Source organism: Mauremys mutica, chromosome 5 (genome assembly GCF_020497125.1).
Source record: "Mauremys mutica isolate MM-2020 ecotype Southern chromosome 5, ASM2049712v1, whole genome shotgun sequence".
Lineage (NCBI taxonomy): Eukaryota > Metazoa > Chordata > Testudines > Geoemydidae > Mauremys > Mauremys mutica.
In genome coordinates this window covers 125,304,038-125,331,651 of record NC_059076.1, presented here as the reverse complement: position 1 = coordinate 125,331,651, position 27,614 = coordinate 125,304,038, and the positions used below count along the sequence as shown (strand labels likewise).

General features: G+C 45.3%; 1 protein-coding gene across 4 annotated transcripts in view; it reads left to right on the top strand.

Moving 5' to 3' along the window:
- Nucleotides 1–27,614, top strand: part of NSD2 (nuclear receptor binding SET domain protein 2) — a 175,762-nt gene that overhangs the window by 143,044 nt on the left and 5,104 nt on the right. For 3 of the 4 annotated variants that reach the window (XM_045019541.1, XM_045019540.1, XM_045019542.1), the window contains exons 17-22: nucleotides 577–680; nucleotides 3,709–3,978; nucleotides 4,231–4,347; nucleotides 13,422–13,563; nucleotides 14,309–14,415; nucleotides 22,493–22,697. In XM_045019541.1, coding sequence (XP_044875476.1) covers nucleotides 577–680; nucleotides 3,709–3,978; nucleotides 4,231–4,347; nucleotides 13,422–13,563; nucleotides 14,309–14,415; nucleotides 22,493–22,697 — 945 coding nt within the window. Of the gene's footprint in view, nucleotides 1–576; nucleotides 681–3,708; nucleotides 3,979–4,230; nucleotides 4,348–4,791; nucleotides 4,954–13,421; nucleotides 13,564–14,308; nucleotides 14,416–22,492; nucleotides 22,698–27,614 lie in introns of those variants that run through there. The other variant, XM_045019543.1, reaches the window with a different exon arrangement.

The following is a 27,614-nucleotide window of genomic DNA, read 5'->3' as shown; positions in this document are numbered from 1 at the left end:
ACAATAAATTCCTTGTCCCAGATACCATACACTGATTAATCATGTAAAATTCTCATGGATCTAACTGCTCAAAATCAATCCAGACTGGATCTTGAGGATCTCAGCTGTTTAACTCTAACATATTCCACTTTGGATTTAAAATCATACTATTTCTTCTTCTTGGGATGGAGCCTCTTCCAGAATGGATATCTTTATCTTTTAAATTGGATTGTACGTTGTGGCTGCATAAAGAGACAAAACAACCCTATTCTTATTGAAGCATCTCCCCATCCCCCGCTTAGGAAGCAAGAGACTACTCAGGTTTTTACCTTGCTACACAACATTCCCAGGATGTCACTGAAGTAATGCAGTTGTTTTTATTTCTTACTATTTTAGCAATTCTTATAATATCCTTACCTATAGAGAGGAGTTTATATACAGATACTTAGATTTGTTTCTATAGAAGGGGATTAAAGCGTCTAGAAGGGGAGGTAGAAGATACTATGGGATTAACTAAATAAAAAATGGGGAGGGGCATGGTGGGTTACAGGAAATAATAGTCTGTCTACAAGTTCTAATGATATAACTGTTTTTTAGCCTTGCAAGAAGCTGAATCTCGATTTCGAGAAATAAAACTTCAGCGAGAAGCCAAAGAAACCCAAGAAAATGAACGTAAACCTCCACCATACAAACACATAAAGGTAAGGTTTGAGGAAATCTGCTGTGGAGGAGAAAAAGGTGGACAAATTTTAAGTTGCAGAATTTATTTTGAAATGTATGGATGTTGAACGTAATACGACTTTTAAAAAATGCATTTCTCAATATTTGCTCTCCAGCAATGTGCTCTGGCCTAGGGAATCTAGTCTAAATTGGACACAGTTCATGATAAACTCAATGAAGGTCCAATGTTTGGACCAGTGGTGCAGATATCTTTGGAGAATGAAAAAAATAATTTGATCTGTCTTTGGGGAGAATAATATTGAAATGTTGATGTGAGCAGCAGTGTTTTGTTTAGAGTAGATGGGCAATGTGAGATGGGGGAGACCACAAAGGAGAAGGTTGCAGTTGAGGCAAGAGATAACCATCAGGACTTGGAGAAGGATCTTGGTGATAAATTCAAAAGAGCTGACTTTTCAAAATCATGGAGAGGAGAAAGATGCAGGATTTAAGAAGAGCCATGAAGGTGGGGGAAGATGAGTCTGACACTGAAGTTACAATCCTGAGTAGCTGAGAGGAAGATGGCAGTGCCTACAATTAAGAGGAGGGAATGAGAGGAGAGGTTAGGAGGAGGAATAAGCCTCTTTTCATCATGTGAAATTTGAGATGATAGCAGGACATCTAGAAAAAAATTGAACACAGGAAGAGGTCACTGGAGAGATGCAGATTTGAGGGAAATCAGCATGTAAATTAGGAAGCTGTGGGAGCAGTTGTGCTTGCTCAAAAACAGAATTGAAAGGGTCTGGAATGTTTAAAGTAGGCATCTGAAAACAGAATTGGGGTTGCTAACTAGTAATTGAAGAGAAGACATTGAAAGATTGGATGGAAAAGTAGGAAGAAAAGCAGAAGAATATACAGTCACAGAAACCTGGGGAGAGAATGATCATCTCTGAGGAGCAAAGATGGATTAAGGAAATGCACAGAGAAAAGAGGTACTTTTATCTCACTCCTTGTGACCAAGTTTATGACCTTAGAGAAAACAATAAAGGTAAGTAACACAATGACAGAAGAAAGAAAGGTGACCAATACGATCCTTAAGGACAAAAATGACAGATCCTAAAGACAAGAACAAGAGATGGCAAAATATGTCAAGGAACTCTATAGTGATGATAGGCCTGAAAAACCTCAATTGTAGATGTGAATCAAGTAAGCCTGCCAATGATGAATTCATGGCGTAAATAAAAAGACTTCTGAATGGAAAAGTGCTAGGTTAGAATGGAATACCAACTGAATTTTTAAAAGCATAGGGGATAAAGGCTTGAAAGTCCTGTCGAGGTAATGAAGAATATGTTTGTGACAGGAGAATTGCCAGAAGACTTTTTACAATCTCACTGTGTACAAATCCCAAAAAAGACCAACACTGTGGATTGTAAAGACTACAGAACAATCAGCCTAGCATTGCATGCTTCTAAAATACTTTTGTGAGTTGTTAAAGACCAAATTCAAGAAAAGATTGGTAAAGAAATAAGCGAACAATAATAGTGTCAAATAAGGAGAGATCACAATAAACGCCATTATGAACTTGAAGCTCTTATTAGAAAGATCAGTTGATGAGGAAAATTGTATATTGTGTTTTATTGACTTACAAAAAGCATCAGATAGAATCTACAATTACAAATTGCTCAACATATTAAAGATCTGTTGGATTGATGGATATGAATACCGAATAATAAAACAATTATACTGGAATCAGAAGGTGATTATAATGTGAGATAAAAAAAATAAAAATGTTAGAGCTCAAGAGGAGAAAATGTTGTATAATGTCACTGACTTTATTCAACATTTATTGTGAGTGTTTGATTAAATTAATCAAAGAAACACAAGAAGGTATTAAGATGAATCGAAAATGGGTGAATAGCATTTGCTGTGCAGATGAAAGTGCTTTTGGCTGATTGATGAAGTTAGTGAAGATTATATATGAATACGGTGTAGAGTTGAATGTGGACAAAGCAAAAACTATGGATCCTGGGGAAATGTGCACAATTTCCAGTGAATGACGCAGCTGTACAGCAAGTGAAAAATTATTCCAATTTAGGAATCATCATATCAAAAGATGAAAATATGGATTCTGAAGTCAGCACCAGAACAGTAAGACATTCTGGAAGAACAAACATCTGATGAGAAGGGACATAAGTCTGAAGACTAAATGCCATCTCTCTTAAAAACTTATATTTGACCTGTGTTAAATCACAGCTGTGAAACATGGGCATTTAAACAATAGATAATTTAAAAAACTACAATCCTTTGAATTACGGTGTTGTAAAATAATTCTGAAAATATCATGGCTAGACTGCATAATCTGTGAAAAAGTACTGGAGATGATTGGAACTGAGCAAATGCTGGTCAGTGATCTTATGAAAAGAGAGAGACTATTAGAAGAGCACATTTTAGGATGTTTAGGGGTTGATGTATGTTTTATGGGCACTGGAAGGGAATGTTGTGATGGCAGAAGAAGCATGAGGCAGAAAAAGATGATCTTGGATGGACGATGTGGTATCCTGGGTGTATCAAAAGGACTGTTCATTCACAAAGACATTAGCAGAGGATAATACAGAATGTGCTACCCTGGTTGCAAACCTCCAGAAATGGAGATGCTATCTAAGAAGAAAAACAGTTTCAATGGAGTGAAGAGTGAAATCTGGATTATGTGAGGGTGTTTCTAGATAGCACGGTCAAAGAGCTCAGAGGCATTTGAGAAGGGAGAGATGGAGAAGAATTTGGATAAATAAATAGGGTCAGGAGTATAAGAGCATGTTTGAATATAAGTGTAAGGGAATGGAAGAGAGGGAGTGAGAGAGGTCAGTAGCTAGGATGAAATGGGACAGAGAGATGACTAAGTCCAAGACTGATGATGGAGTGCATGGAATGGGTTGTAAGATGGGGAGGAGAGCTTGTACTGGATAAACTCTCTTATACTTGAATATATATTAACCTATAAATGTTGTTTTGTTGTTTTTTTTAATTCTAACAAGTGTTTTAAAATAATATTTGAACTATTTTTGTTTTATTCAGGTGAACAAACCTTGTGGTAAAGTTCAGATTTATACTGCTGACATTTCTGAGATTCCCAAGTGCAACTGCAAACCCTCAGATGAAAACCCTTGTGGTTTTGATTCTGAGTGTCTAAACCGAATGCTAATGTATGAATGTCATCCACAAGTTTGTCCAGCTGGAGAACGCTGCCAAAATCAGTGCTTTACCAAACGTCATTACCCTGAGACAAAGATCATCAAAACCAATGGCAAAGGGTGGGGTCTGGTCGCTAAGAGGGACATAAAAAAGGTAGGAATCGTGACACTTCTCAGTTCCTGATAACAGGAATTAATATTCCATAATTATTTTGGGGGACATTTTATGTTGCACCTAAAAGAAAAACGTACGAATCTTTGTCTCTGAAAGGAATTTATTTGCTCAATAGTGAACATCAAAATAAAATGAGAACTCTTCATTCCATCCTAATGAAGCACCGGTAGCTTGTGACACTGTTGGTGGGCTTGGTGTGTTCTTTACTAGTGACATTCTTCTATCCTTCAGGGAGAGTTTGTGAATGAATATGTTGGTGAACTAATCGATGAAGAGGAGTGTAGGGCAAGAATCAAATATGCACATGAAAATGACATCACTCACTTCTATATGCTCACTATTGATAAGGTACGGTATTCTACAATTTTTCTTATTTGAATGTAATTATAATTTTAATACACTTTTGATTTTCTTTCCTAAGAAAAACAGTATGGAAGATGATAGGTCAAGCCTTCTGGCCTACTAATTATGCTTTGATTTGTAGTCTCGTACACTCAAAATTCTTTTCACTCTGTGGATGTTTGCTTTATTCAACACTCAGAAATGAGGTGATAAGCATTTCTGGAAATGTCTATTGAAGATTTTTGTCATTTGCACTTAGTTGCCTGCAGCAAAGCACAGCAAAGATAAAGGCATGGGGGAAAATGTATACATTTGTTAGATATAGTAAGACTGAATTAAAAATGTAACAGGTTTCTTGAAGGGAGAGGGAGGAATTTTAACTGGCAGGGTAGGTCAGGTTTTTTGGTCTTCTAATCTGAGTTTTCAGCCATTTTGTTTGTTTGTTTGTAGCAGGGATCTGCAGAAAGACACCCAAGAACACCATGCTCTTTTGTAGAAGCTCTTTCCTAGAAGTACTGTCTGCATATTGCTCATTTCCAGTCATCTTCACTATACATAGTACAGTTCGCTGTGTCTCTGCAGACGCTCTTACTTTGTCCTGTAGGATTTAGTTACTATCAAAGAAGTAGCTCATCACCTAATGAAGATTAAGCTATAACCATCCAGTTACTTGATTCAATAAAGGGGTAAAAAACTAACACATCATTACATAGTTTTAAATATCAATACTGGAAATTTGTAATTGACCCTTGATGTAGCCAACAGCCTGAGGTTGTTAGGGTCAGTTTTTCAAAAATATCCATACATTTGCATGCCCAAAATGTGCATGCATGCAGATGTGATAACTGTATGCAAATGACCAGTCAAGCCTGTAACTAGCCATTTGCTGACTAAGTTACTAGATTTACACACACACACAGTCAGAATAATTACACACACGCAATATAAACTGGCCCTAAATTACAAGGATGAAGTTTTAATAAAGTAATTTAAATACTTCCTTTTCTTCTTCGAGTGCTTGCTCATATCGATTCCAATTAGGTGTGTGTGCGCCACGTGCACGTTCATCGGAAGATTTTTACCCTAGCAACACTCGGTGAGTCGGCTGGGTCGCCCCCTGGAGTGGCGCCGTTAAGGCGCCGAATATATACCCCTGCCGACCCAATGGCCCCTCAGTTCCTTCTTACCGCCCGTGACGGTCGTTGGAACTGTGGAGCACGGCTTTGCTGATCTCCACGTCCCTAGCTTACTCGTAGTTCTTTGCTGTTAATTGTGTTTATAGTTCGAGTTCTTATAGTTATAGTTAATATTAGTTGTATTATATAGTTCGTGTATATAGTTTAAGGGCTAGTCTACACTTATGAGCCGGGTCGACGCGGTGAGTTCGACTTCTCGGAGTTCGAACTATCGCGTCTAATCTGGACACGATAGTTCGAACTCCGGAAGCACCGCGGTCGACTCCGGTAACCCACCACTGCAAAAGGCGGTGGCGCAGTCGACCTTGGAGCCGCGGACTTCGATTCCGCGGCGTCTGGACGGGTGAGTAGTTCGAACTAGGGTACTTCGAATTCAGCTACGCTATTCACGTAGCTGAATTTGCGTACCCTAGTTCGACCCCGCTTCTTAGTGTGGACCAGCCCTAAGGGGGGATCGGAGATTAGCCCCTTTCCTCCAGACCAGTGCGGGCTCATGCCCAAGTCACCGGGATTCAAAACGTGCTCGGCGTGCCAAAAGCCGATGCTAATAGGGGACCCCCACGACTCCTGCCTCAAGTGCCTAGGGGAGATCCACCTTCCCGATAAGTGCCGCATCTGCAAATCATTAAAACCAAGGACGAAGAAGGAGCGGGACTTTCGATTGAAACAGCTCCTCATGGAGTCGGCACTTAGTCCTGCACCGTCGGTACCGAGCGCTCAACAGGCTGCATCTGTAAGGAGCGCCCCTTCGGTTCCGGACCACTCCGGTACCGAGAAGGAGCCCCGGCACCGACCCTTACCGGCATCGACATCTGCTCGGCACCACTCCCTGTCCCCGAGACCCAGGAAGCAACATACGGCTCCAGCTGCTTCAGCTCCACAGAAGGAGCGCTCATTGAAGACGGATCGCCTGGCACCGTCATCTGCCACGGCACCGCCGACTGTGGCACCGCCAAGCGCGGCACCGTTGATTCCGGTCCCACAAGGGCCGTTGAGTCCGGTGCCTGACAGCTCCCCAGCTCATGCTGTGGTTGAGCTTGCTCTCCCTTCTACACCAGAGACCTTCTCCATGGCAAGGGAGCTTATAGCTATGACAGAATCTGCACGGCCTCAACCCCCGGCACCGCCGGTGCGGGTCATCCAATCCATCGGGAAACCGACCCTGGTAAGGCCACCCTCTGTCGGACCAACAGAGAGACGTCGTTCAAGTTCATGGTCTCACCGACGCTCTCGATCACGCCGATCCCGCTCCCGGCGCTGCTCGCAGTCCCGGCACCACTCTCCATCGCGGTACCGGTCGCACTCTCGCCACCGTTCGGCCTCTCGTTCTCCGGGCAGATACTCCTGGTACCGATCCGACTCACGGAACCGCTCTCGGCACCGTACATCTCGCAATCGCTCCAGATGAAGGGACTCAAGATCCCGGTCGACCTCCCGGCACCGCTACGGTCGCAGGTCCCGGTCTCGCTTGCGGTACCGTTATAGCTCCCGGTACCACTCCCCAGTACCGCCCCGGGAAAGAACAACCAGAATCGTGGCTCCCTCTCAGGGTCTGTCAGCACCACCGTGGCCGTCGAGACACACATCGGTGTCATCACAGGCTGGTAGCGCTTCCTATCCACAGGAGCGCGACTCGGATGTCCCCCGCCATATATTTCCCGAGAGCCAGAACCACGAGCAAGGACCCCATCACTGGTCCTTCTGGACACCGTGGGCATACCACCAAGCACAAAGTGCTCCTTCAGTGGTTCCACGATCGGCCCTGTCAGAACACCAGGTGCCAGAGGCAACAGTAAGCTCCCCCCCCCCCCAGGGGCCCGGATGAGGCTCCGATACCACCTGCAGATACCCAGATCCCACCTGACGCAAATGTCGCTCCTCAAGAACAGGAGCCCCCACAGGACCCTCTGGTCCCTGGCCTCTCCTCTTCCTCCTCGCCAGACGAGGCGGTGGCAGGAACATCCTCCTCAGGCCCTCCGCCAATTGATCTAAGGGCCCATCAAGACCTCTTGAGACGAGTGGCTCAAAATATGAACTTACAGGTGGAGGAGGTCCCTGAAATAGAGGACCCTGTAGTGGACATCCTTTTGTCTGACGTACCTACTAGAGTGGCTCTCCCATTTATCCGCACCATACAGGCAAATGCGGACACCATTTGGCAATCCCCAGCCTCGATTCCCCCCACAGCCAGGGGAGTAGAGAGAAAATACATGGTCCCCTCAAAGGGGTATGAATATCTCTACACTCACCCACCTCCTTGCTCTCTAGTAGTGCAGTCGGTGAATGAAAGGGAGCGTCATGGCCAGCAAGCCCCTGCTCCTAAGTCGAAGGAGGCTAGGCGCATGGACCTCCTAGGCCGCAAAATATACTCGGCCGGGAGCCTTCAACTTAGGGTGGCAAACCAACAAGCCCTCCTAAGTAGGTATAACTTTAACAAGTGGACGTCCTTGGGAAAGTTTACGGAGCTTCTTCCCCAGAAGTCCCGTCAAGAATTTACGGCCCTACTTGAGGAGGGTAAAAAGGTGTCAAGAACCTCCCTCCAAGCCTCTCTGGATGCAGCGGACTCTGCAGCCAGAACTCTGGCGTCAGGAGTGACGATGAGGCGTATCTCCTGGCTACAGGTCTCAGGCCTTCCTCCCGAATTACAACAAACTATTCAGGACTTGCCCTTCGAAGGCCAGGGCCTTTTCTCAGACAAGACTGACCCCAGATTGCAAAGTCTGAAGGACAATCGCGTCACAATGTGCTCGCTGGGGATGCACATGCCAGTGACCCAATGCAGGACCTTCCGGCCCAGGCCACACCGCCCTTACGCCACGCCTAGGCCGCATCAGGACTTTAGCAGAAGGCGTGGTAGAGGGAATCGTCGGAGGCAGTCTGGCCCCCAAGGGTGTCAAAATCAGGCCCCCCCTAAACCACCAGCAGGGCCCAAGCAGAACTTTTGATGGGACGCCAGAGGACGGCCCACCAGTTACTTTCCCGAATCCTTTTCCTCCATTTGTCAACCGCCTCTCCCATTTCCTCTCTGCCTGGTCCCAGCTAACTTCCAATCACTGGGTCCTGCGCACGGTGGAATTGGGATACAACCTCCAGTTTGTTTCAACCCCACCTTCCCACCCTCCCTCCCCGTCCCTCTTCAGGGACCCCTCTCAGGAGCAATTCCTCTTACAAGAGGTCCAGTCGTTCCTAGCCATGGGAGCCATAGAGGAGGTGCCAAAAGACATGAGGGGCAAGGGGTTTTATTCCCGCTACTTCCTAATCCCCAAGGCAAAGGGAGGTCTATGACCGATCCTAGACCTGTGAGAACTCAACAAATTCATGATAAAGTTGAAGTTCCGCATGGTAACCCTGGGGACCATTATCCCGTCCCTGGATCCGGGAGACTGGTATGCCGCCCTCGATATGAAGGACGCATATTTCCACATCGCAATTTACCCACCACACAGACAGTACCTCCGTTTTGAGGTCAACCATCAACACTTTCAGTTCACCGTACTTCCATTCAGGCTTTCTACGGCCCCGCGAGTGTTCACGAAATGCATGGCCGTAGTCGCCGCCTCCCTCCGGTGTCGTCGGGTACACGTCTACCTGTATCTCGACGATTGGCTCATTCAAGGGACCTCCCAGTTACAAGTGTCACGTCACCTGTGCATCATCCAAGACCTCTTCAGGAGCCTAGGCCTGATGATCAACACAGAGAAGTCTACTCTGACACCCTCCCAGAGAATTATTCGAGGACTTCAAACCTTCCCAACAATGTTGGTGCGCAACTGCCTCAGCCTAGTAGATCACATGGCCTCCCGCACCTTCGTGACCAAACACGCCAGGCTACGCCTCCGTCCCTTTCAAACCTGGCTTGCTTCAGTATACCAGCCATGCAGGGACAGCCTGGACTCGGTGCTCACTAATCCCCCGAAGGTTCTGGGCTCCCTAACCTGGTGGCTAAACCCCACTCTAGTCTGTGCAGGGATGCCATTCCACCCACCGCAACCCTCGATGGCCCTAACCACGGATGCGTCATCTCTGGGTTGGGGTGCTCATCTTAAGGCCTCTGGTCAACTCAAGAGCTAGCCTTACACATCAATGTGCGGGAGCTGAGGGCGATCTGTCTAGCATGCCAGGTGTTTCGAGAGCATCTCCAAGGCCGTTGTGTATCAGTGTTCACGGACAACACAACGGCCATGTTTTACATAAACAAGCAGGGCGGAGAACGCTCCTCCCTCCTTTGTCAAGAAGCCTTCCACCTCTGGGACTTTTGCATAGCCCACTCGATCGATTTGGTAGCGTCCTTTCTCCCAGGAGTCCAGAACACTCTGGTGGATCGCCTCAGCAGATCCTTCCTGTCTCACGAGTGGTTGATTCGGCCGGATGTCATCCATTCTGTTTTCCGGAAGTGGGGGTTTCCCCACATAGACCTCTTTGCCTCCCGAGAGAACAGGAAATGCCAGGTGTTCTGCTCCTTCCAGGGACGCTCCCCAGGCTCCCTATCAGACGCTTTCCTCATCCCGTGGAAGAAGCACCTACTCTACGCCTTTCCACCGTTCCCGCTGGTCCACAGAGTCCTACTCAAGCTTCGCAGGGACAGCGCCCACCTGATCCTGATTGCTCCAGCGTGGTCAAGGCAGCACTGGTACACCATGTTGTTCGACCTCTCAGCGACAGACCCGATCCCCCTGCCACTCTGGCTGGATCTCATAACACAGGACTTTGGCAGACTTCACCATCCGGACCTGCAGTCTCTTCACCTCACAGCATGGTTGCTGCGTGGTTGAGCCAGTCTGAGTTGCGTTGCTCTTCCTCTGTCCAACAGGTGCTCTTGGGCAGTAGGAAGCCTTCCACTAGGATGACATATCTGGCCAAGTGGAAGCGTTTCTCCTGCTGGTACGCTCAATGTAACTCAGTCCCCACGCACGTGTCAGTTCCTACTGTCCTGGACTACCTCTGGTCCCTGAAAGAACAAGGCCTAGCTGTCTCTTCCATAAAGGTGCATCTGGCAGCCATCTCCGCCTTCCACCCAGGGGAAAATGGCCGATCAGTCTTCTCTCACTCCATAGTTTCAAGGTTCCTCAAGTTAGACGCCCGACCGCTACCTGGGACCTCAACCTGGTGCTAGCCAAGTTCATGGGTGCTCCTTTCGAACCACTAGTCACCTGCTCACTGCTGTACCTTTCCTGGAAGACAGCCTTCCTCGTCGCTATTACTTTGGCAAGACGAGTATCTGAGCTTCGGGCCCTGACAGCGGACCCCCCGTATACGGTGTTCCATAACGACAAGGTACAGCTGTGGCATACCCCTCCTTCCTCCCTAAGGTGGTGTCCGCCTTTCATGTCAATCAAGACATCTTCCTTCCAGTCTTTTTCCCGAAGCCGCACCCATCGTGTCGAGAACAACAGCTGCACACCCTACACGTTTGCAGGGCTCTCGCCTTTTATATCGAGAGAACAAAACCCTTCCGAAGGTCGTCTCAGCTCTTTGTAGCTGTGGCAGACCGGATGAAAGGCCTACCGGTCTCATCCCAACGACTTTCATCTTGGGTAACGTCCTGCATCCGTACATGCTATGATTTGGCTCACGTTCCGGCTAGTCACCTCACCGCCCATTCTACTCGGGCTCAAGCTTCATCTGCCGCCTTCCTGGCCCATGTTCCCATCCAGGAAATATGTCAGACAGCTACCTGGTCATCGATTCACACCTTTGCCTCACATTACGCATTGGTTCAACAGTCCAGAGATGATGCAGCATTTGGCTCAGCAGTTTTGCATTCTGCAACATCTCACTCCAACCCCACTGCCTAGGTAAGGCTTGGGAATCACCTAATTGGAATCGATATGAGCAAGCACTCGAAGAAGAGAAGACAGTTACCTTTGTAACTGTTGTTCTTCGAGATGTGTTGCTCATATCCATTCCAAACCCGCCCTCCTTCCCCTCTGTCGGAGTAGCTGGCAAGAAGGAACAGAGGGGCCGTTGGGTCGGCAGGGGTATATATCCGGCGCCATAATGGCGCCACTCCAGGGGACGACCCAGCCAACCCACTGAGTGTTGCTAGGGTAAAAATCTTCCGACGAACGTGCACGCGGCGTGCGCCCACCTAATTGGAATGGCTCTGAGCAACACATCTCGAAGAACAACAGTTACAAAGGTGAGTAACCGTCTTTTCTGATATGTTGCTTTTGAAATAACATCAGAATGCAACAAATTAATACGTAATTTGCCTCCCAACTCAGTAAAGTACAACTGTCAGGGTTCCCTCCCCACTCTGAACTTTGGGGTACAGATGTGGGAACCTGCATGAAAGACCCCCTAACCTTATTTCTACCAGCTTAGGGTTAAAAACTTCCCCAAGGCACACGTCCTTTCCTTGTCCTTGGACAGTATTGCTGCCACCACCAAGTGATTTAGACAAAAATTCAGGAAATGGACCATTTGAAGTCCCTATTTCCCCAAAATATCCCCCTAAGCCCCTTTACCCCCTTTCCTGGGGAGGCTTGAGAATAATATACTAACCAGTTGGTTACAATGTGAGCACAAACCAAACCCTTTGGTTTCTAGGACACTGAAAATCAATCAGGTTCTTAAAAGAAGAACTTTGTTATAAAGAAAAAAGTAAAAGAATCATCTCTGCAACATCAGGATGGAAGGTAACTTTACAGGGTAATAAAAAGATTTAAAACAGAGGATTCCCCTCTAGGCTTAGCTTCAAAGTTACAAAAACAGGAATAAAACTCACTCTTAGCATAGAGAAATTTCACAAGCTAAAACCAAAGGTAATCTAACATTTCCTTGCCTTACTTACAATTTTTGTAATCTTAGATGCTCATTTCAGGTATGTTTTAGGAGATGTTTTTTCCTGCCCTGGTCTCTCTCCCCATCCACAGAGGGAACAAACAAAGAGCACACAAAAAACCTCTCTCTCTTCCTCCCCCCCCCCCTCATTGAAAGTATCTTCTTTCCTTATTGGTCCTTTTGGTCAGGTGCCAACCAGGTTATCTGAGCTTCTTAACCTCTTACAGGTAAAGTGATTCTGTACCTCTGGCCAGAAGGGATTTTGTACTGCATACATAAAGGTTGTTACACTTCCCTTTATATATAAGACAGCAACATAAAATCTTCATCTGCTGCCCAGCTTCAAAAAATTAAGAACTCTGAATTTATTATTCATGTCTTAAACTATCGTTCTACCTTAAAGATATAATGGCACTGTGTTTTTCGCATAGGTTTTTGTTGGTTCTGATCTCACAGGATGCTAAAAGACTTACCTAACCATAGAGGATTCTTAAACAGCTCTTCAAGGAGTCATGTTTTCATAACTATTTTAGGCTACTTTCATTATTTCATTTTTTATTGTATATGGTGTCTTTGGCGCTGTGGAAATTAAAAGCGCACGGGATGTAAGGATGCAGTTGCTTAAAGACAATTTACTAAACACTTTTTTTGGCTTGGACAAGGATAATTTTTTTTAAGAAGTGTGAGGAACTTGTAATGCCTGCAAACAAATGGTGAATTGACAAATATTATTTAATACGGTATTTTCAAAACATAAGTGTTTCAAACACAGAGTTAAAAGTAAATTGATTAATTTGGTTTTTATTTTTTGAAGCTTTTGCCTGTCTAAACCAGCATGCTCACAAGCAAACCTATCCTGCCATGTGACTGTGATAGATGTTGGAAAAATGTGAGCGAGATCATGAGTATTGCTTTGGGAGTGTCTCATCCCAGTTTGTGAGACACAACAGTTTTCAGTACAACATGTAAAGTTGACATGTTTGCATGCTTTTGGCTGAAAAGAGCATTCATATCCTTCAAAAATTACATGACACTTTAAAATAACTTACGTAATTTCTTCTGATGAATAAAATTTCATTTTATTACTCTTCTAATTTCCAGGACCGTATTATTGATGCTGGCCCCAAAGGAAACTATTCTCGTTTTATGAATCACAGCTGCCAACCAAATTGTGAGACTCTAAAATGGACAGTGAATGGAGATACTCGTGTAGGCCTGTTCGCTGTGTGTGATATTCCTGCAGGTTTGTATGTTTGTGTTTTAATACATGAAGTTTAAACCTACTGCTACATAAATCTTTGAATTTCTGTCAAATGAGACTTGATGTGAGACAGTTATGGTTTGATTTAACTGATTAAATTCAGTAAAGTGTTCTTCGGGGAGCTCAGTTTGTTTTCTCTTCTTAGAGAAGAGAATGTGGATTCATGCATTTCCTTTAATAAGCTCATCTTTATTATTGAGCCTTAGACAACCCTAGAAAAGGATGCTTTTTTTTATTATTGCTTATGTGTATCATGGTAGCTCTTACAGGCCCCATTTAATATTGGGGTCCCACTGTGATGTGCTCTTTTACCAATACATAGCAAAAGATGGTCCTTGTCTTAAATAGAATTTCGTTCTTTGAGACAAGATTTAGCATGTGGGTGTAACAATCAGAGTGGGGAAGGGAGGATGTAGCAAACAGTAATAAAAACATGTTTACATAGGCCAGCTGTGTACACACATAGATGGTTTCAAATCAATTTATATAAAACGTATCATTGAATAAGATAAATATTAGAAGTCTGTACTGGACATCTACCTAGTCATGATCAATGTTTGTGAACTATACAGAGGAAAAAATAAGATAGATGATCAGAGGCCAGACATTAAAGGGGAGAAGCAGAGTGGAACATTTACTTGTGTCTTAACTGTTGATGTATTTTTGTTATCCTGTATTTCACATTCATTAAAGGGAAATGATAAACAGTCTCTTATCTTTTGTTCAGGGACAGAGCTAACTTTTAACTACAACCTTGACTGTCTGGGCAATGAAAAAACTGTCTGTAAATGTGGTGCCCCAAACTGCAGTGGATTTCTTGGGGATAGACCAAAGGTATGTAAAGTGTAGTCTGAATTTAAAAGTAGTATCCTTCAAAACTAAAATTAAGTTAAAAATATTGTAAGTATTCAAAAATATATGTGGGATTATGTATGTTTGAGTATGTGACCGTTGGAGGGGGGTTATATTGTATGAAAACTTTAGCAAATAAAGTAACATCCTCTAAAAACTATCAGATGTCTACTCCTGAGATCCATAGCAAGTGCTATGGAAGGAAATGGTACCATATATCCCTTCCCCTTTCTGAAGGGGGTGTATGTGTGTACATGTACACACATTATGCTGTCCACTTCCTTCATGGGAAGGTGTGAACATTAAGTTGCCATCCAGTGGGACTGGTGAGTTCTTCTTCAAGTGCTTGCTCATATCGATTCCAATTAGGTGTGCGCGCGCCACGTGCACATTCGTCAAAATATTTTTACCCTAGCAACACTCGGTGGGTCGGCTGGATGCCCCCTGGAGTGGCGCCGCCATGGCGCCGGATATATACCCCTGCCGACCCAACCGCTCCTCAATTCCTTCTTACCGCCCGTGTCGGTCGTTGGAACAGTGGAGTGCGGTTTTACTGACTTCCACCTCCCTAGCTACTCATAGTTCTCTAGTTATTTCTTTGTGTATATAGTTCAAAGTTTTATAGTTATAGTGTATGCACGGTGGAGTATGGGTACCACCTCCAATTTATTTCAATCCCGCCCTCCCACCCTCCAACCCCGTCCCTCTTCAGGGACCCCTCTCATGAGCAATTCCTCTTACAAGAGGTGCGGACGCTCCTCGCCATGGGAGCTATAGAGGAGGTACCAATGGATGAAAGGCGCAAGGGGTTTTACTCACGTTATTTCCTAATCCCCAAGTCGAAGGGAGGTCTCAGACCTATCCTAGACCTGCGAGGACTCAACCAGTTTATGATAAAGTTGAAGTTCCGCATGGTATCCCTGGGGACCATTATCCCGTCCTTGGATCCTGGAGACTGGTATGCCGCCCTCGATATGAAGGACGCATACTTTCACATCGCCATTTTTCCTCCGCACAGGAGATTCCTCCACTTCGTAGCCAACCGTCAGCACTTCCAGTTTACGGTCCTGCCCCAAGGGTATTTACAAAGTGTATGGCCGTAGTCGCCGCCTACCTCCACCGACGTCGGATACACGTTTTTCCGTATCTGGACGATTGGCTCATCTGAGGGGCCTCCAAGACACAAGTCACTCAGCATGTGGGCATCGTCAAGGACCTATTCACCCGCCTAGGCCTGATGATCAATGTGGAAATATCCACTCTGGTTCCCACGCAGAGGTTAGACTTCATAGGAGCTATCCTGGACTCCAATCTAGCCAGAGCCTGCTTACCACAGCCACGCTTTCAGGCGATGGCAACAATCATCCGAGGTCTACAGAATTTCCCGACGACCTCGGCTCGCACTTGTCTCGGTCTCCTGGGTCATATGGCTGCCTGCACGTTCGTAACCAAATACACCAGGCTCCGCTTCTGCCCTCTACAAGTTTGGCTCAACTTGGTATACCACCCCGGCAGGGACCCAATACACACGATAGTCACCATTCCCCCGAGCACCCTAGGCTCCCTAGACTGGTGGCTAACTCCCTCCCTGGTGTGTACAGGGCTGCCGTTCCATCCGCCCCAGCCCTCAATGTCCCTGACGACGGATGCGTCATCTCTCAGCTGGGGTGCTCACCTCGGACACATTCGTACTCAAGGCCTCTGGTCACCTCAGGAGCTGACATTACACATAAATGTCCGAGAACTGAGAGCAGTCTGCCTGGCGTGCCAGGCGTTCCAGCATCAGTTACAGGGCCGTTGTGTCTCAGTGTTTACAGACAACACAACGGCCATGTACTACATAAACAAACAGGGAGGGACACGATCCTCGCCCCTTTGTCAGGAGGCCATCCAATTCTGGGACTTTTGCATAGCCCACTTGATAGACCAGGTAGCATCCTTTCTCCCAGGGGTTCGGAACACTGGCGGATCGACTCAGCAGGTCCTTCCTGTCTCACGAATGGTCGATCCGCCCAGACGTTATTCATTCTGTTTTCCAGAACTGGGGATTTCCCCACTTAGACCTGTTCGCTTCCCGCGCGAACAGGAAATGCCAGATGTTCTGCTCCTTCCAAGGTCTCTCCCCAGGATCGATCTCGGATGCTTTCCTGATGCCATGGAAGGGCCAGCTCCTTTATGCCTTCCCACCGTTCCCGCTGGTTCACAGGGTCCTGCTAAAACTCCGCAGGGACAGAGCGCACCTCATCCTGATCGCTCCAGCGTGGCCCAGGCAGCACTGGTTCACCACGTTGCTCGACCTGTCGATAGCCAATTACCCTGCCACTCCACCCAGACCTCATAACTCAGGACCACGGCAGACTTCGCCACCCGGATCTGCAGGCCCTTCACCTCACGGCATGGCTGCTGCGTTGCTCTGTATCAGTACAACAAGTTCTCCTGGGTAGCAGAAAACCTTCCACCCGGTCAACGTATCTGACCAAGTGGAAGCGTTTCTCCTGCTGGTGCGAAACGCATAATCTTACTCCCACTGAGGTCTTGATCCCCTCTATTTTGGACTACCTCTGGTCTCTCAAACAGCAGGGCCTAGCAGTATCATCACTGAGGGTACACCTGGCAACCATCTCTACCTTCCACGCAGGGGAAGGTGGCCGTTCCGTGTTTTCACACCCTATTGTTTTGAGGTTCCTCAAGGGCTTGGAGCGCTTATACCCCTAAGTACGCCGCCCAGCCCCGACCTGGGACCTCAACCTGGTCTTAACCAGACTTATGTCTCCCCCATTTGAGCCGTTAGCAACCTGCTCGCTACTCTACCTGTCTTGGAAGACAGCTTTCCTTGTAGCCATTACATCGGCCAGACGAGTCTCGGAGCTTAGGGCTCTTACGGTAGACCCGCCGTACACTGTGTTCCACAAGGACAAGGTGCAGTTGCAACCACACCCGGCATTCCTCCCTAAGGTGGTTTCAGCCTTTCATGTTAACCAGGACATCTTTTTCCCGGTCTTCTTCCCGAAGTCACACTCAACACGACGGGAGCATCAGTTGCACTCCCTGGACGTCCGTAGAGCGCTCGCTTTTTATATCGAGCGGACAAAATCCTTTCGGAAAACGCCCCAACACTTTGTCGCAATAGCAGACCGAATGAAAGGCCTATCTGTTTCCTCTCAGAGGATCTCATCTTGGGTGACGGTGTGCATCTGCACTTGCTATGATTTGGCTCATATTTCTCCAAGCCACATCACCGCGCATTCTACCAGGGCTCAGGCTTCATGGCTCGTGTACCTATCCAGGAGATATGTCGCGCAGCTACCTGGTCTTCGGTCCACACCTTTGCCTCACATTATGCTCTCGTTCAACAGTCCAGAGATGATGCAGTCTTTGGCTCAGCAGTTTTACATTCTGCAACATCTCACTCCGACCCCATCGCCTAGGTAAGGCTTGGGAATAACCTAATTAGAATCGATATGAGCAAGCACTCGAAGAAGAAAAGATGGTTACTCACCTTTGTAACTGTTGTTCTTCGAAATGTGTTGCTCCTATCCATTCCAAACCCGCCCTCCTTCCCCACTGTCGGAGTAACCGGCAAGAAGGAACTGAGGGGCGGTTGGGTCGGCAGGGGTATATATCCGGCGCCATGGCGGCACCACTCCAGGGGGCGCCCAGCCGACCCACCAAGTGTTGCTAGGGTAAAAATCTTCCAACGAACGTGCACGCGGCACGCGCACACCTAATTGGAATGGATATGAGCAACACATCTCGAAGAACAATAGTTACAAAGGTGAGTAACCGTCTTTTTTCTGCTGCTGCTTGCCTCCCCTTTGTAGGGTGCTGAAGACAGGGAAAGACTAAAAGATTTTGCTGTTGGATAAGAGAATCGCTCCCTCTGTCATCTCTCTTTCTCCCCACACATCCTAAAAAATGTGGCACAAAGACTGATTTCCTGAGGGAGTTTCCTCAAAACTTTCTAAGCACCCTGGAATTTTATCAGGAGACATCCCCTTGGTAAAAGTTAACGTCTCTCTATGGCCGTGGTTCCCAGACTAGGGTTCATGAACCCCTGGGGGTTTGCGAAATGTTACAGGGAGTTCTTGGGGGAAAAAATCCCTAATGGTGGACAGAGCTGTCTCTAGGGACTCCAGGCTGCATGGGGCCAGCAGCCCAGAGCCCCTGGACTTCCAAGAGCTAAGCAGATCAAAGCAAGCATCTCTATCACACTGAGGAGATTTAAACTTCAAGACTCCGTATAAGAAATGGAAAGGGAGGTGGATATTATTTGCTGTTTTTAAAATTAAATAGGCAGCTAGTATTGTTCTTCATAATAATTTTAAAAACAAGTTTTAAGCTTTGTTGTAATGTGCGTTGTTTGCCTGGACTGCTCAAGACCTGAATGCTTGTGTAGGAGGAACTCTTTGAGTTGGCTTCTTAAATACCTTTATGCTGTTTCACATCTTATACTCCCTGATGAAACATAGGAATCTTGTCTTATAACAGGCTTATTCAAAGTGATACAAGCTATGAAAGTGAGATCTTGGAAGAGTGTTGCCGTTTTCATAATGTAATAAAAATACTGTAATGATAAATAATAATTAATAATAAATAGTGTGTAATAAGCATGTCATAAAAACAAATTTTATATTTCCAAGATCACTGCTTTTTTAATTTATACTCAGGTAAAGGAGAAAATCCCTGGAAATATTCATTTTTAGGTGGAGGTTTGCAAGACTTGACATTTTATTGAAAGGGGTTCACAGGTTGTTATTGGGAACCACTGCTCTATGGAGAAGTGGGGAAAAGCTGAGTTGGCTCAGCTGTTAGGGGAGAGGCATTGGTAGACCAGCTGTCATTAGATCCTGAAATCAAGTGGAAAACATAGGTAGGAGGAGACACAGTGAATAGCCTTCCACTGTTGCATGTTCCTTTAGAGTGTGGCAGAAAGGAAAGTATTTTAGAAGCAGTCAGAAATTGAGCTAAGAGCTGAGGCTACTGATGACTGAGGAACTGGCAAGAGCACAGTGAGTGAGGGAAAAAGAAGATTGTGACTTTGTTTTTTCTTATTTTAAAAACACTGCAACACGTTTCCCACGTCAGTTCACATTTTGAAATTTATCTTCATAAAGCAAAAACAATAGACTTTCTTTCTTAAAATGAAAGCTAAGTCTCTAGTAGTTGCTTGGCCCCTTTTTAAAGTCCACCATAGCCCAACAGGCCATTCTGACATTATAGTTTACCAGTACTTCTGCCTCTGAAAAATTATAATTTTGTACGTTAGATTTCTCAAAGTTCTTTCGATTAAAGCCCATATGAACCTTTTGAAACAAGCAGTTTTGAAGTATTTGAAATATAACTGACATCTGTGTTTTTCCTGTACTATATACAGGAATGACCTCTTAATCACCTCAAATTTGGTCAAAAATTGTAATCTGGGCACAGGCCACATGCAAAAATGAAATGAAAATAACCTGTATTGTGTTTTTTTGGGGAAATGGCAGAGGAAGGAGAAAATCAAGCTCCTAAAGGAAAGAAAGTTTCATCCTTAACTATGGAGAGGCTATTGTCTAATATTTGGTCCTTGATACTACTCAATGCTAGACGCTTAAGAGGGAGGATGTAAAACCTCCACAATGCCCCAAATTATACCTTTTCAGAAGGGTTTTTTCACTCCAGCCTTGTGATCAGCTCATACACAGAACCCTGCAGAAATTAAACATCACAGGTCAGTTTTAGCAAGCTTTCTGGCTTGCTTGGTAAGGTGGGCTTATTTGAATGTGTTTTAATGCAGCCAAATGCTAGGTTATATGTACAGTCAGGATCAAAATATGTACCGTATATACTTGATCATAAACCGGTTCGTTTATAAGCCGACCCCCCAAGATGGAAAAGTAAAAATAGAAATTTTTTATAACGCGTTCATACACCGACCTTATAATTCTGGGGTGAGCAAACTTTGGCTCCCGGGCCATCAGGATAAACTGCTGGGAGACCGAGATGGTTTGTTTACCTCAAGCATCTGCAGGCACAAAGTGTCCCAATGCGCCAGCTGCTTACCCTGACAGGCTGGGACAGCAACCGGTGGGGAAATTTTTTTTAGGGGGGGAGAGAAGCTGGGAGTCAGGGAGTAACCCCTGTGACCCCCCCCCCACATGACCCCACCCCTAGCCCGGGACCTCCACACTCTCGCCATCCCATCCCTTCCCACCTTATCTGAGGAGGGCCAGGAGAGGATATCTCTGACCTGGCTGGAGCTGCTCTGACAGGCTGGGCAGCGCGGCTGCAGCCTGCTCCGGTGGGCCAGACCAGGCAGCATGGCCGCAGCGTGTTCCAGTGGGCTGGGACGGGTGGCACGGCTGCAGCGTGCTCGGGGGGGGGCGAGTGGCAGCCATGGAGCTGCAGCTGCTTTGGAGGCTGGGGGGAGAGCAGTGTGGCCAGAAGTGGAGAGACTCTGGCCCTGCCTCTTCCCTTCTGGCTCTGCTGGCTGTGCTGCCTCTCCTTGCTCCCTCTGTCGGGGGGGGGGCTGTGTCCCACCTCTCCCTCTCTATACCCGTTCATAAGCTGACCCCCTTCTCTGGTGCTATCCTTTTTTACTAAAAAAAAAAATTCAGCTTATGAACGAGTATATACGGTAAGTCACTCATGGGAGATAACCATCTGAACGTGGGCTCTCAGTGTGATGCTGTGACTGACAATAAATTTGATCCTTGGATGTATAATCTGGGGAATATCCAGTAGAGATGCAGTATTACCTTTGTGTACAGCATCAGTGAGACCATGGAATAATGTGTCAATTTCTGATGTCCTCTCTTCAAAAACATTTTGAAAAACTGGAAGAGTATCAGGAAAGAACTATAAGAATGATTTGAGGTCTGGAAAACCTCTACAGTGAGAGACTAAAATAAGCTTGGTCTATTTAGTTTATCAAAGAGAAGATTTATAGGCGACTTGATCATAGTCTGAGTGGAGGCGATTTCTAATAGTAGAGGAGTCTTTAAGTTAAAGGCATAACAAGATTCAGTGGCTAGAAGTTGAAGCTACATACATTCAGACTGGAAATAAGGCACAAATTTTTAACTGATAATAAACCACTGGAAAAACACATCTTGGAATGTGGTGGATTTCTATCCCTTGAAGTCTTTAGATCGAGATTGGATGTCTTTTTAAAAGATATATGCCCTAACTCAACCAGATGTTAATGGGCTTGATGCAGGAATTAATGGATGAGGTTCCATGACCTAGATTTAGCAGATCAGATTATAAAATTGACCATTTTTGCTTTAAAATTTGAGGCTGTTATAACATTTTTTTATAGCTAGCATAACTGCAGATGTTCTCCTTAATTCAAGTGACTGTTTAAAAATATTTTTATACAACATACAATTAGTTGGCAAACTCACGGGCTAGGTTTCTAGGCTATTGCATCAAATATATAAGAACGTTTAGAATATTTTAAATCCATTTTATTTTTCTTGCCTTTTTAATATTGAGTGCTCCTCTTGATTTTATAATTTGGAAAGGATTATGTAGTTTCTTGATATCATTTATTTTATATGCTGTCACTCTTCTGCTTTCTAAAATATAGTTCCAACATTTTTTCTGTGTATTCTTTTGGTACTGTTAGAAAATCTTGACAGCCCCAGAGACTGAAGTCCTCTATCCACCAAACATGCACACATGGGTGGCAGAAGGGCAGGCTTCTTCACAGTGTCCTGCTAATGTGTTGTCTCACCTTTGACTTTGCAAGGATATCATCTGGGGATAAGAGGGTATCCCAGTGCCCTGTAGTGAATCAAACCTTGGCCTACCTGCTGTGACTGCCCATGAGGAAGTCAGTTAATGCCAACATATGGGAACTGGGAGCCCAAGCTGCCTTAATCTCTTCTAGCATGAAGCCGTGCGTGCTGCAGTCATCCTTCTTTCCCTTCTCTGGCCCTTTCTAGTACTGCAACTTAATTTTTGAGAGATAAAGTGATCAGATCTGTTTAACTTTTAAAAATGTTTTTCTGAGTTATGGAGCATTTTTTTTTCTTTTTCAAAATTGGGATTTAAAACTTGTAATTTCCTTCTTTAGAATTCTTCCACTAATTCTTCAGAGGAAAAAGGCAAAAAGACCAAAAAAAGAACTCGGAGACGTAAAACAAAAAGTGAGGGAAAGAAAGAATCTGAAGATGACTGTTTCCGTTGTGGGGATGGAGGTCAACTTGTATTGTGTGACAGGAAATCTTGTACTAAGGCATACCATCTCTCCTGTCTTGACTTGGTGAAACGTCCTTTTGGTGAGTAAAGCATTTGTGAAGGGGTGGGAAAGGGAAGAAGCTATATATAGTAAAGTACTGTATTGAAATATGTCTCATACAGGGCTTGCAAAAATATTGATGTATACATAGCATCTTTTCAAGACTTCCCTGTTTTGAAATCAGTGACTTTTTTTTCTTATAGTGAGTGCTATATTTGTAAATGGGGTAGGAGTCCTTGAAGATTAAGATCTAGTAGTACTCTTTCATGCCTTTCTGGGAAAATGACATTTAGTTTAAGGAACCCAGGCAGTGGTGCTCATCTCACTCAATTAGTCCAGGGTTCTGCTGTCACATAGAAAGTGAAATCATCCCCAGAAGAACTCATGAACTCAGATAGTTCAAAGATGCACGTGCTAAAGGAAAAGCAGCAGCATCTGGACTGAGGTAAGTATGAGGACTTTTGGAGTGGTGGGTCTCAAGTTATGTCTCATATGTGATTGAGTGAGGTCTGTTACACATCTCTGGTCCCAGAACTGAACCTGATATGTGAAAAGGAGAAGCAAGCAAAGCCAGTCTATTCAAAGCCAAGTAAAATGATGACCAAGCCAATGTCCCAGGGCAGGAGGGGTTGGATGAATATGGAGTTGGTGATATGGGAACTCTGCCTGTGACCAAAGCTTGGAATGAAGGGGCCAGTTGTACCAGAAGCCAGTTGGTGCCAAGATACCAGTTGCTGAAAATGTTAACACTAAGGATGGTCCAGACACTAAATGTATTCAGTATCATGGTACGGAGGAGGGTCATTTCATAGTGTTACCTTAACTCCAAGGAAGGAAAATACCTTGAACTCAAATTCCAGGAATTGGATGTTTAATCCTTCAGATCCGATGGATAAAAATCAATAATTTAAAAAAAAAATTAAAAATGCAATTTTTAAAATTTAAATTGGACTTATTTTGATCTTTAAATTATATTTTTTTCTTTTTTAAAATAAGCCTGTTTGAAATGAAATCTGAATTTAATACAAATTATGTTAAGGACTTAACTGTTTATAATCGCTTAAAACATTTAAATAAAAAGTAAATATGCTGAATCCATGACCCTCTTTCAAAAGCTGTGAGTTGAAGCCTGCTTTTCTATTTAAAAAAGAATTGGGGGAGGGTGGGAATCTAACTGTTGAAGTCAGGCTGACCTACTGTGCCATATTTATAAAGCTTAAGTAATTTAGGGGACTTCGATTTTCGTGAGACTAGGAATTTACGCTCCTGTTTTTTTCACTTAGGCATGTTTGAACATTTTCCCAGGCTGACCTGAAATAATTAGCTTAATTCACTAGCTACAGTTAATCCCTCTATTTAGTAAATCATTTAGTTGTAAATGTGAAATCTATTTTGGACACACACACTTCTCTTATCAAAAGATTTAAGGTCTGTTTAATAAAATAAATTGTATACGCTGTTTTATGTGTTCAGTTTAATTCCAGTTACCATCATAATGCAAATTATGAGCAAAAAGTTAATTATCTAGTAAAGAAACAACATATCATTTACCATTTTCTAACATAATAAAAATGTACAAATAATAGGAATTTGAAAATATTAAGCTGTATAATTGCTTATAGTTAGTGTACCCTCTTAGTTAGCAAAAAATATGTACCTGTATCTAGTATAAAGGTTCTATTTAGTTATAAAGCAACATGTTTTAATGGTTCTGTTGGGGGTCGGCAACCTTTCAGAAGTGGTGTGCTGAGTCTTCATTTATTCACTCTAATTTAAGGTTTCGCGTGCCGGTAATACATTTTAACGTTTTTAGAAGGTCTCGTTCTATAAAGCCTGGTCTACACTAGGCGTTTAAATCGGTTTTAGGAGCGTAAAACCGATTTAACGCCCAACCCGTCCACACCAAGAGGCCCTTAATATCGATATAAAGGGCTCTTTAAACTGGTTTCTGTACTCCTCCCTAACGAGAGGAGTAGCGCCAATATCGGTATTAACATATCGGATTAGGGTTAGTGTGGCCGCTGATCGACGGTATTGGCCTCCGGGAGCTATCCCACAGTGCACCACTGACCGCTCTGGACTGCAATCTGAACTCGGATGCAGTGGTCAGGTAGACAGGAAAAGCCCCGCGAACTTTTGAATATTTCCTGTTTGCCTAGCGTGGAGCTCCGATCAGCACGGGTGGCGATGCAGTCCGAAATCAAAATAAAAAAAGAGCTCCAGCATGGACCATGCGGACGTGATCGCTGTAAGGGCAGGCAAATCCGTTCTATCAGCGCTCCGTTATAGAAGATGAAATTCAGAATCATTTTTAAAAATTCTCCAGACAGAACCCGGAAGTTCCAAGGGGCGGGGGAGGCTGCGGGAACTATGGGATAGCTAGGGAATAGCTACCCACAGTGCAACGCTCCAGAAACCGACGCTAGCCTCGGACCGCGGACGCACACCACCGAATTAATGTGCTTAGTGTGGCCGCGCGCACTCGATTTTATAAAATCTGTTTTACAAAACCGGTTTATGCAAATTCGGAATAGTCCCGTAGTGTAGACGTACCCTAAGTCTGTATTATATAACTAAACTATTTTTGTATGTAAACAAGGTTTTCAAAATGTTTAAGAAGCTTCATTTAAAATTAAATTAAAATGCTGATCTTATGCCGCCAGCCTGCTCAGCTCGCTGCCAGCCTGGGTTTCTGTTCACCTAGGCCGGCAGCGGGCTGAGCGGGGCCTGCGGCTGGGACCCCAGACCTGGTGGGGGTGGTTCAGGGGTCAGGGCAGAGGGCTGGTTGTGTGGGGGGTTCAGGGCAGAAGGCTGGGTGTGTGGGGGGGTTCAGGGGTCAGGGCAGTGGGGGTGTGTGGGGTGTAGGGCAGAAGGCTGGGTATGTGGGGAGGTTCAGGGGTCAGGGCAGTGGGGGTGTGGGGGGTGCAGGGCAGAAGGCTGGGTGTGGGGGGCGGTGTTCAGGGGTCAGGGAAGAGGGCAGAGGGCTGGGGGGTGCAGGGCAGAGGGAAGTAGGGGTGTGGGGTGTGTGGGGGGGGTTCAGGGGTCAGGGCAGTAGGGGTGTGGGGGGTGTAGGGCAGAAGGCTGGGTGTGTGGGGAGGTTCAGGGGTCAGGGCAGAGGGCAGTGGGGGTGTGGGGGGTGCAGGGCAGAAGGCTAGGTGTGGGGGGGGTCAGGGCAGAGGGCTGGGGTGCTCAGCTCATAGGGGTGCTTCCAGCCCCCTGCCCTGAGCAGCTCAAGGCGGGGGCTGGAAGGGATATGCTCTGTTCCACCCCCTTCCCCAAGGCCCCGTCCCTACCTCTTCTCTGCCTTCTCTTCGGAGCTGTGTGCACGCTGCCACTCTTCCCCCTCCCCCTCGCTAGGGCCATCAGCTGATTGGTGCAGGGAAGGAGAGGGGGAGGGGCAGGAAAGCACCATGCTGAAGGAAGAAGCTGGGGAGGGTGAAGCTTGGCTGCTGCAGGACCAAGCTTCTGCCTCCTGCCCCCGCAAGGGAAAGCAGTGGGCGGGGCGGCTGAGTGGGGCTGGGGGCCGGGACCACGGCAGCGTGCCGCTCAAAATCGGCTTGTGTGCCTTGTTTGGGTTATACCAACAAATGAGAGTGTACCTTTAGAAAATAACTGAAGTACAAATGGAAAAGTTGACTAAAGTTAATTATTTAAATTGAGGCTTTCCACTTGGTGGATTTAAATCAATCCACCATGCTTCAGACAGTTGGTTCCAGAAGATAATGCTGACATAGCCAGTCCTGGAAGATGATCGCTTTCCTTGTGGATGGTTAAAAACCTTGCACGTTGGTAAAAACCTTGCACAATGAACACTGATCAAGAGTGTGCCCCTCCTGTGCCTGACTGTCTTGGCTGTTATGGATATAGTGCTATCTGGAGGGGCATGGAATAGGAACGAACATAGGACTGGAAAGGACCTCCTGTGTATAATCCTGTTTATAAATTTAACAAGCTCCATCTGAAAACTAGTTAGAAGCTGTTTGCCCCACTACTCCTATTGGAAGACTGCAGAAAGTCACCCCTCTGATGGTAAGAAACTTTCTAATTACCATCTAAATTTATTCATGGCCAATTTATAGCCATTTGCTTTTGGTTCAGTACTGTCCTTTAGCTTAAATCGCTCTTATCCCCTCCTGCGCTTTATCCCCCTGATGTATTTATAGAGAGCAATCCTGTCCCTGTCAGCCAAGGCTAAACAGCCAAGCTTTTTCTATCGCCTCTTGTAAGACTCTCCATTCCTCTGATCATCGTTCTAGCTTTTCTCTGCACCTATTCCAGTTTGAATTAATCTTTCCTGGACGTGGGTGAGCAGAATTGTACCCAGAATTTCAGATGAGATCTTACTAGTGCTTTGTTCAATGGTATTAATACCTCCCTATTTCTACTGAAAGTAATTCACCTCATACATCATAGGATCATATTTGCCTATTTTCTGGCCACATCATGTTGGTGGTTCATGATCATCCTGTGATTGATCAATACACCCAGGACTTTTTCCTCTTCTGTTATTTCCAGCTGATTAGCCCCCAGCTTATAGCAGAAATTCTTAATAGTCTCTAAATGCAGGACTCTGAGAGAAGTTCTAAACTTTCACAAAAGGGAGCAGATAGGGATAGCAATGGATGCTGCTGAATCTTGCTTGTTGGCTACTATGGTTAGAAATGACTGAATGGTGGTTGGAGCTGTATCACATAATAACCTGGAGTAGAGTGCTGAGGACATACGGGGTCGACAAATCCCCACAGGACTCTGCAACTTGCATAGTTTCAGTGTTATCTACATCACCTGCAATGAAGATCCATGTAGATAATGCTCAAAGAAGAATTAATTTTCCCTGCATTTAACTCTGCACCACTTGTTTATTTTTGTTTTTTGGCAGTCAGCAAATTCAGAATAGGGAAAAGATAGATGTGCACACAGAAATGTGACACACAAGTAGATTTAGAGATGTCTGTCA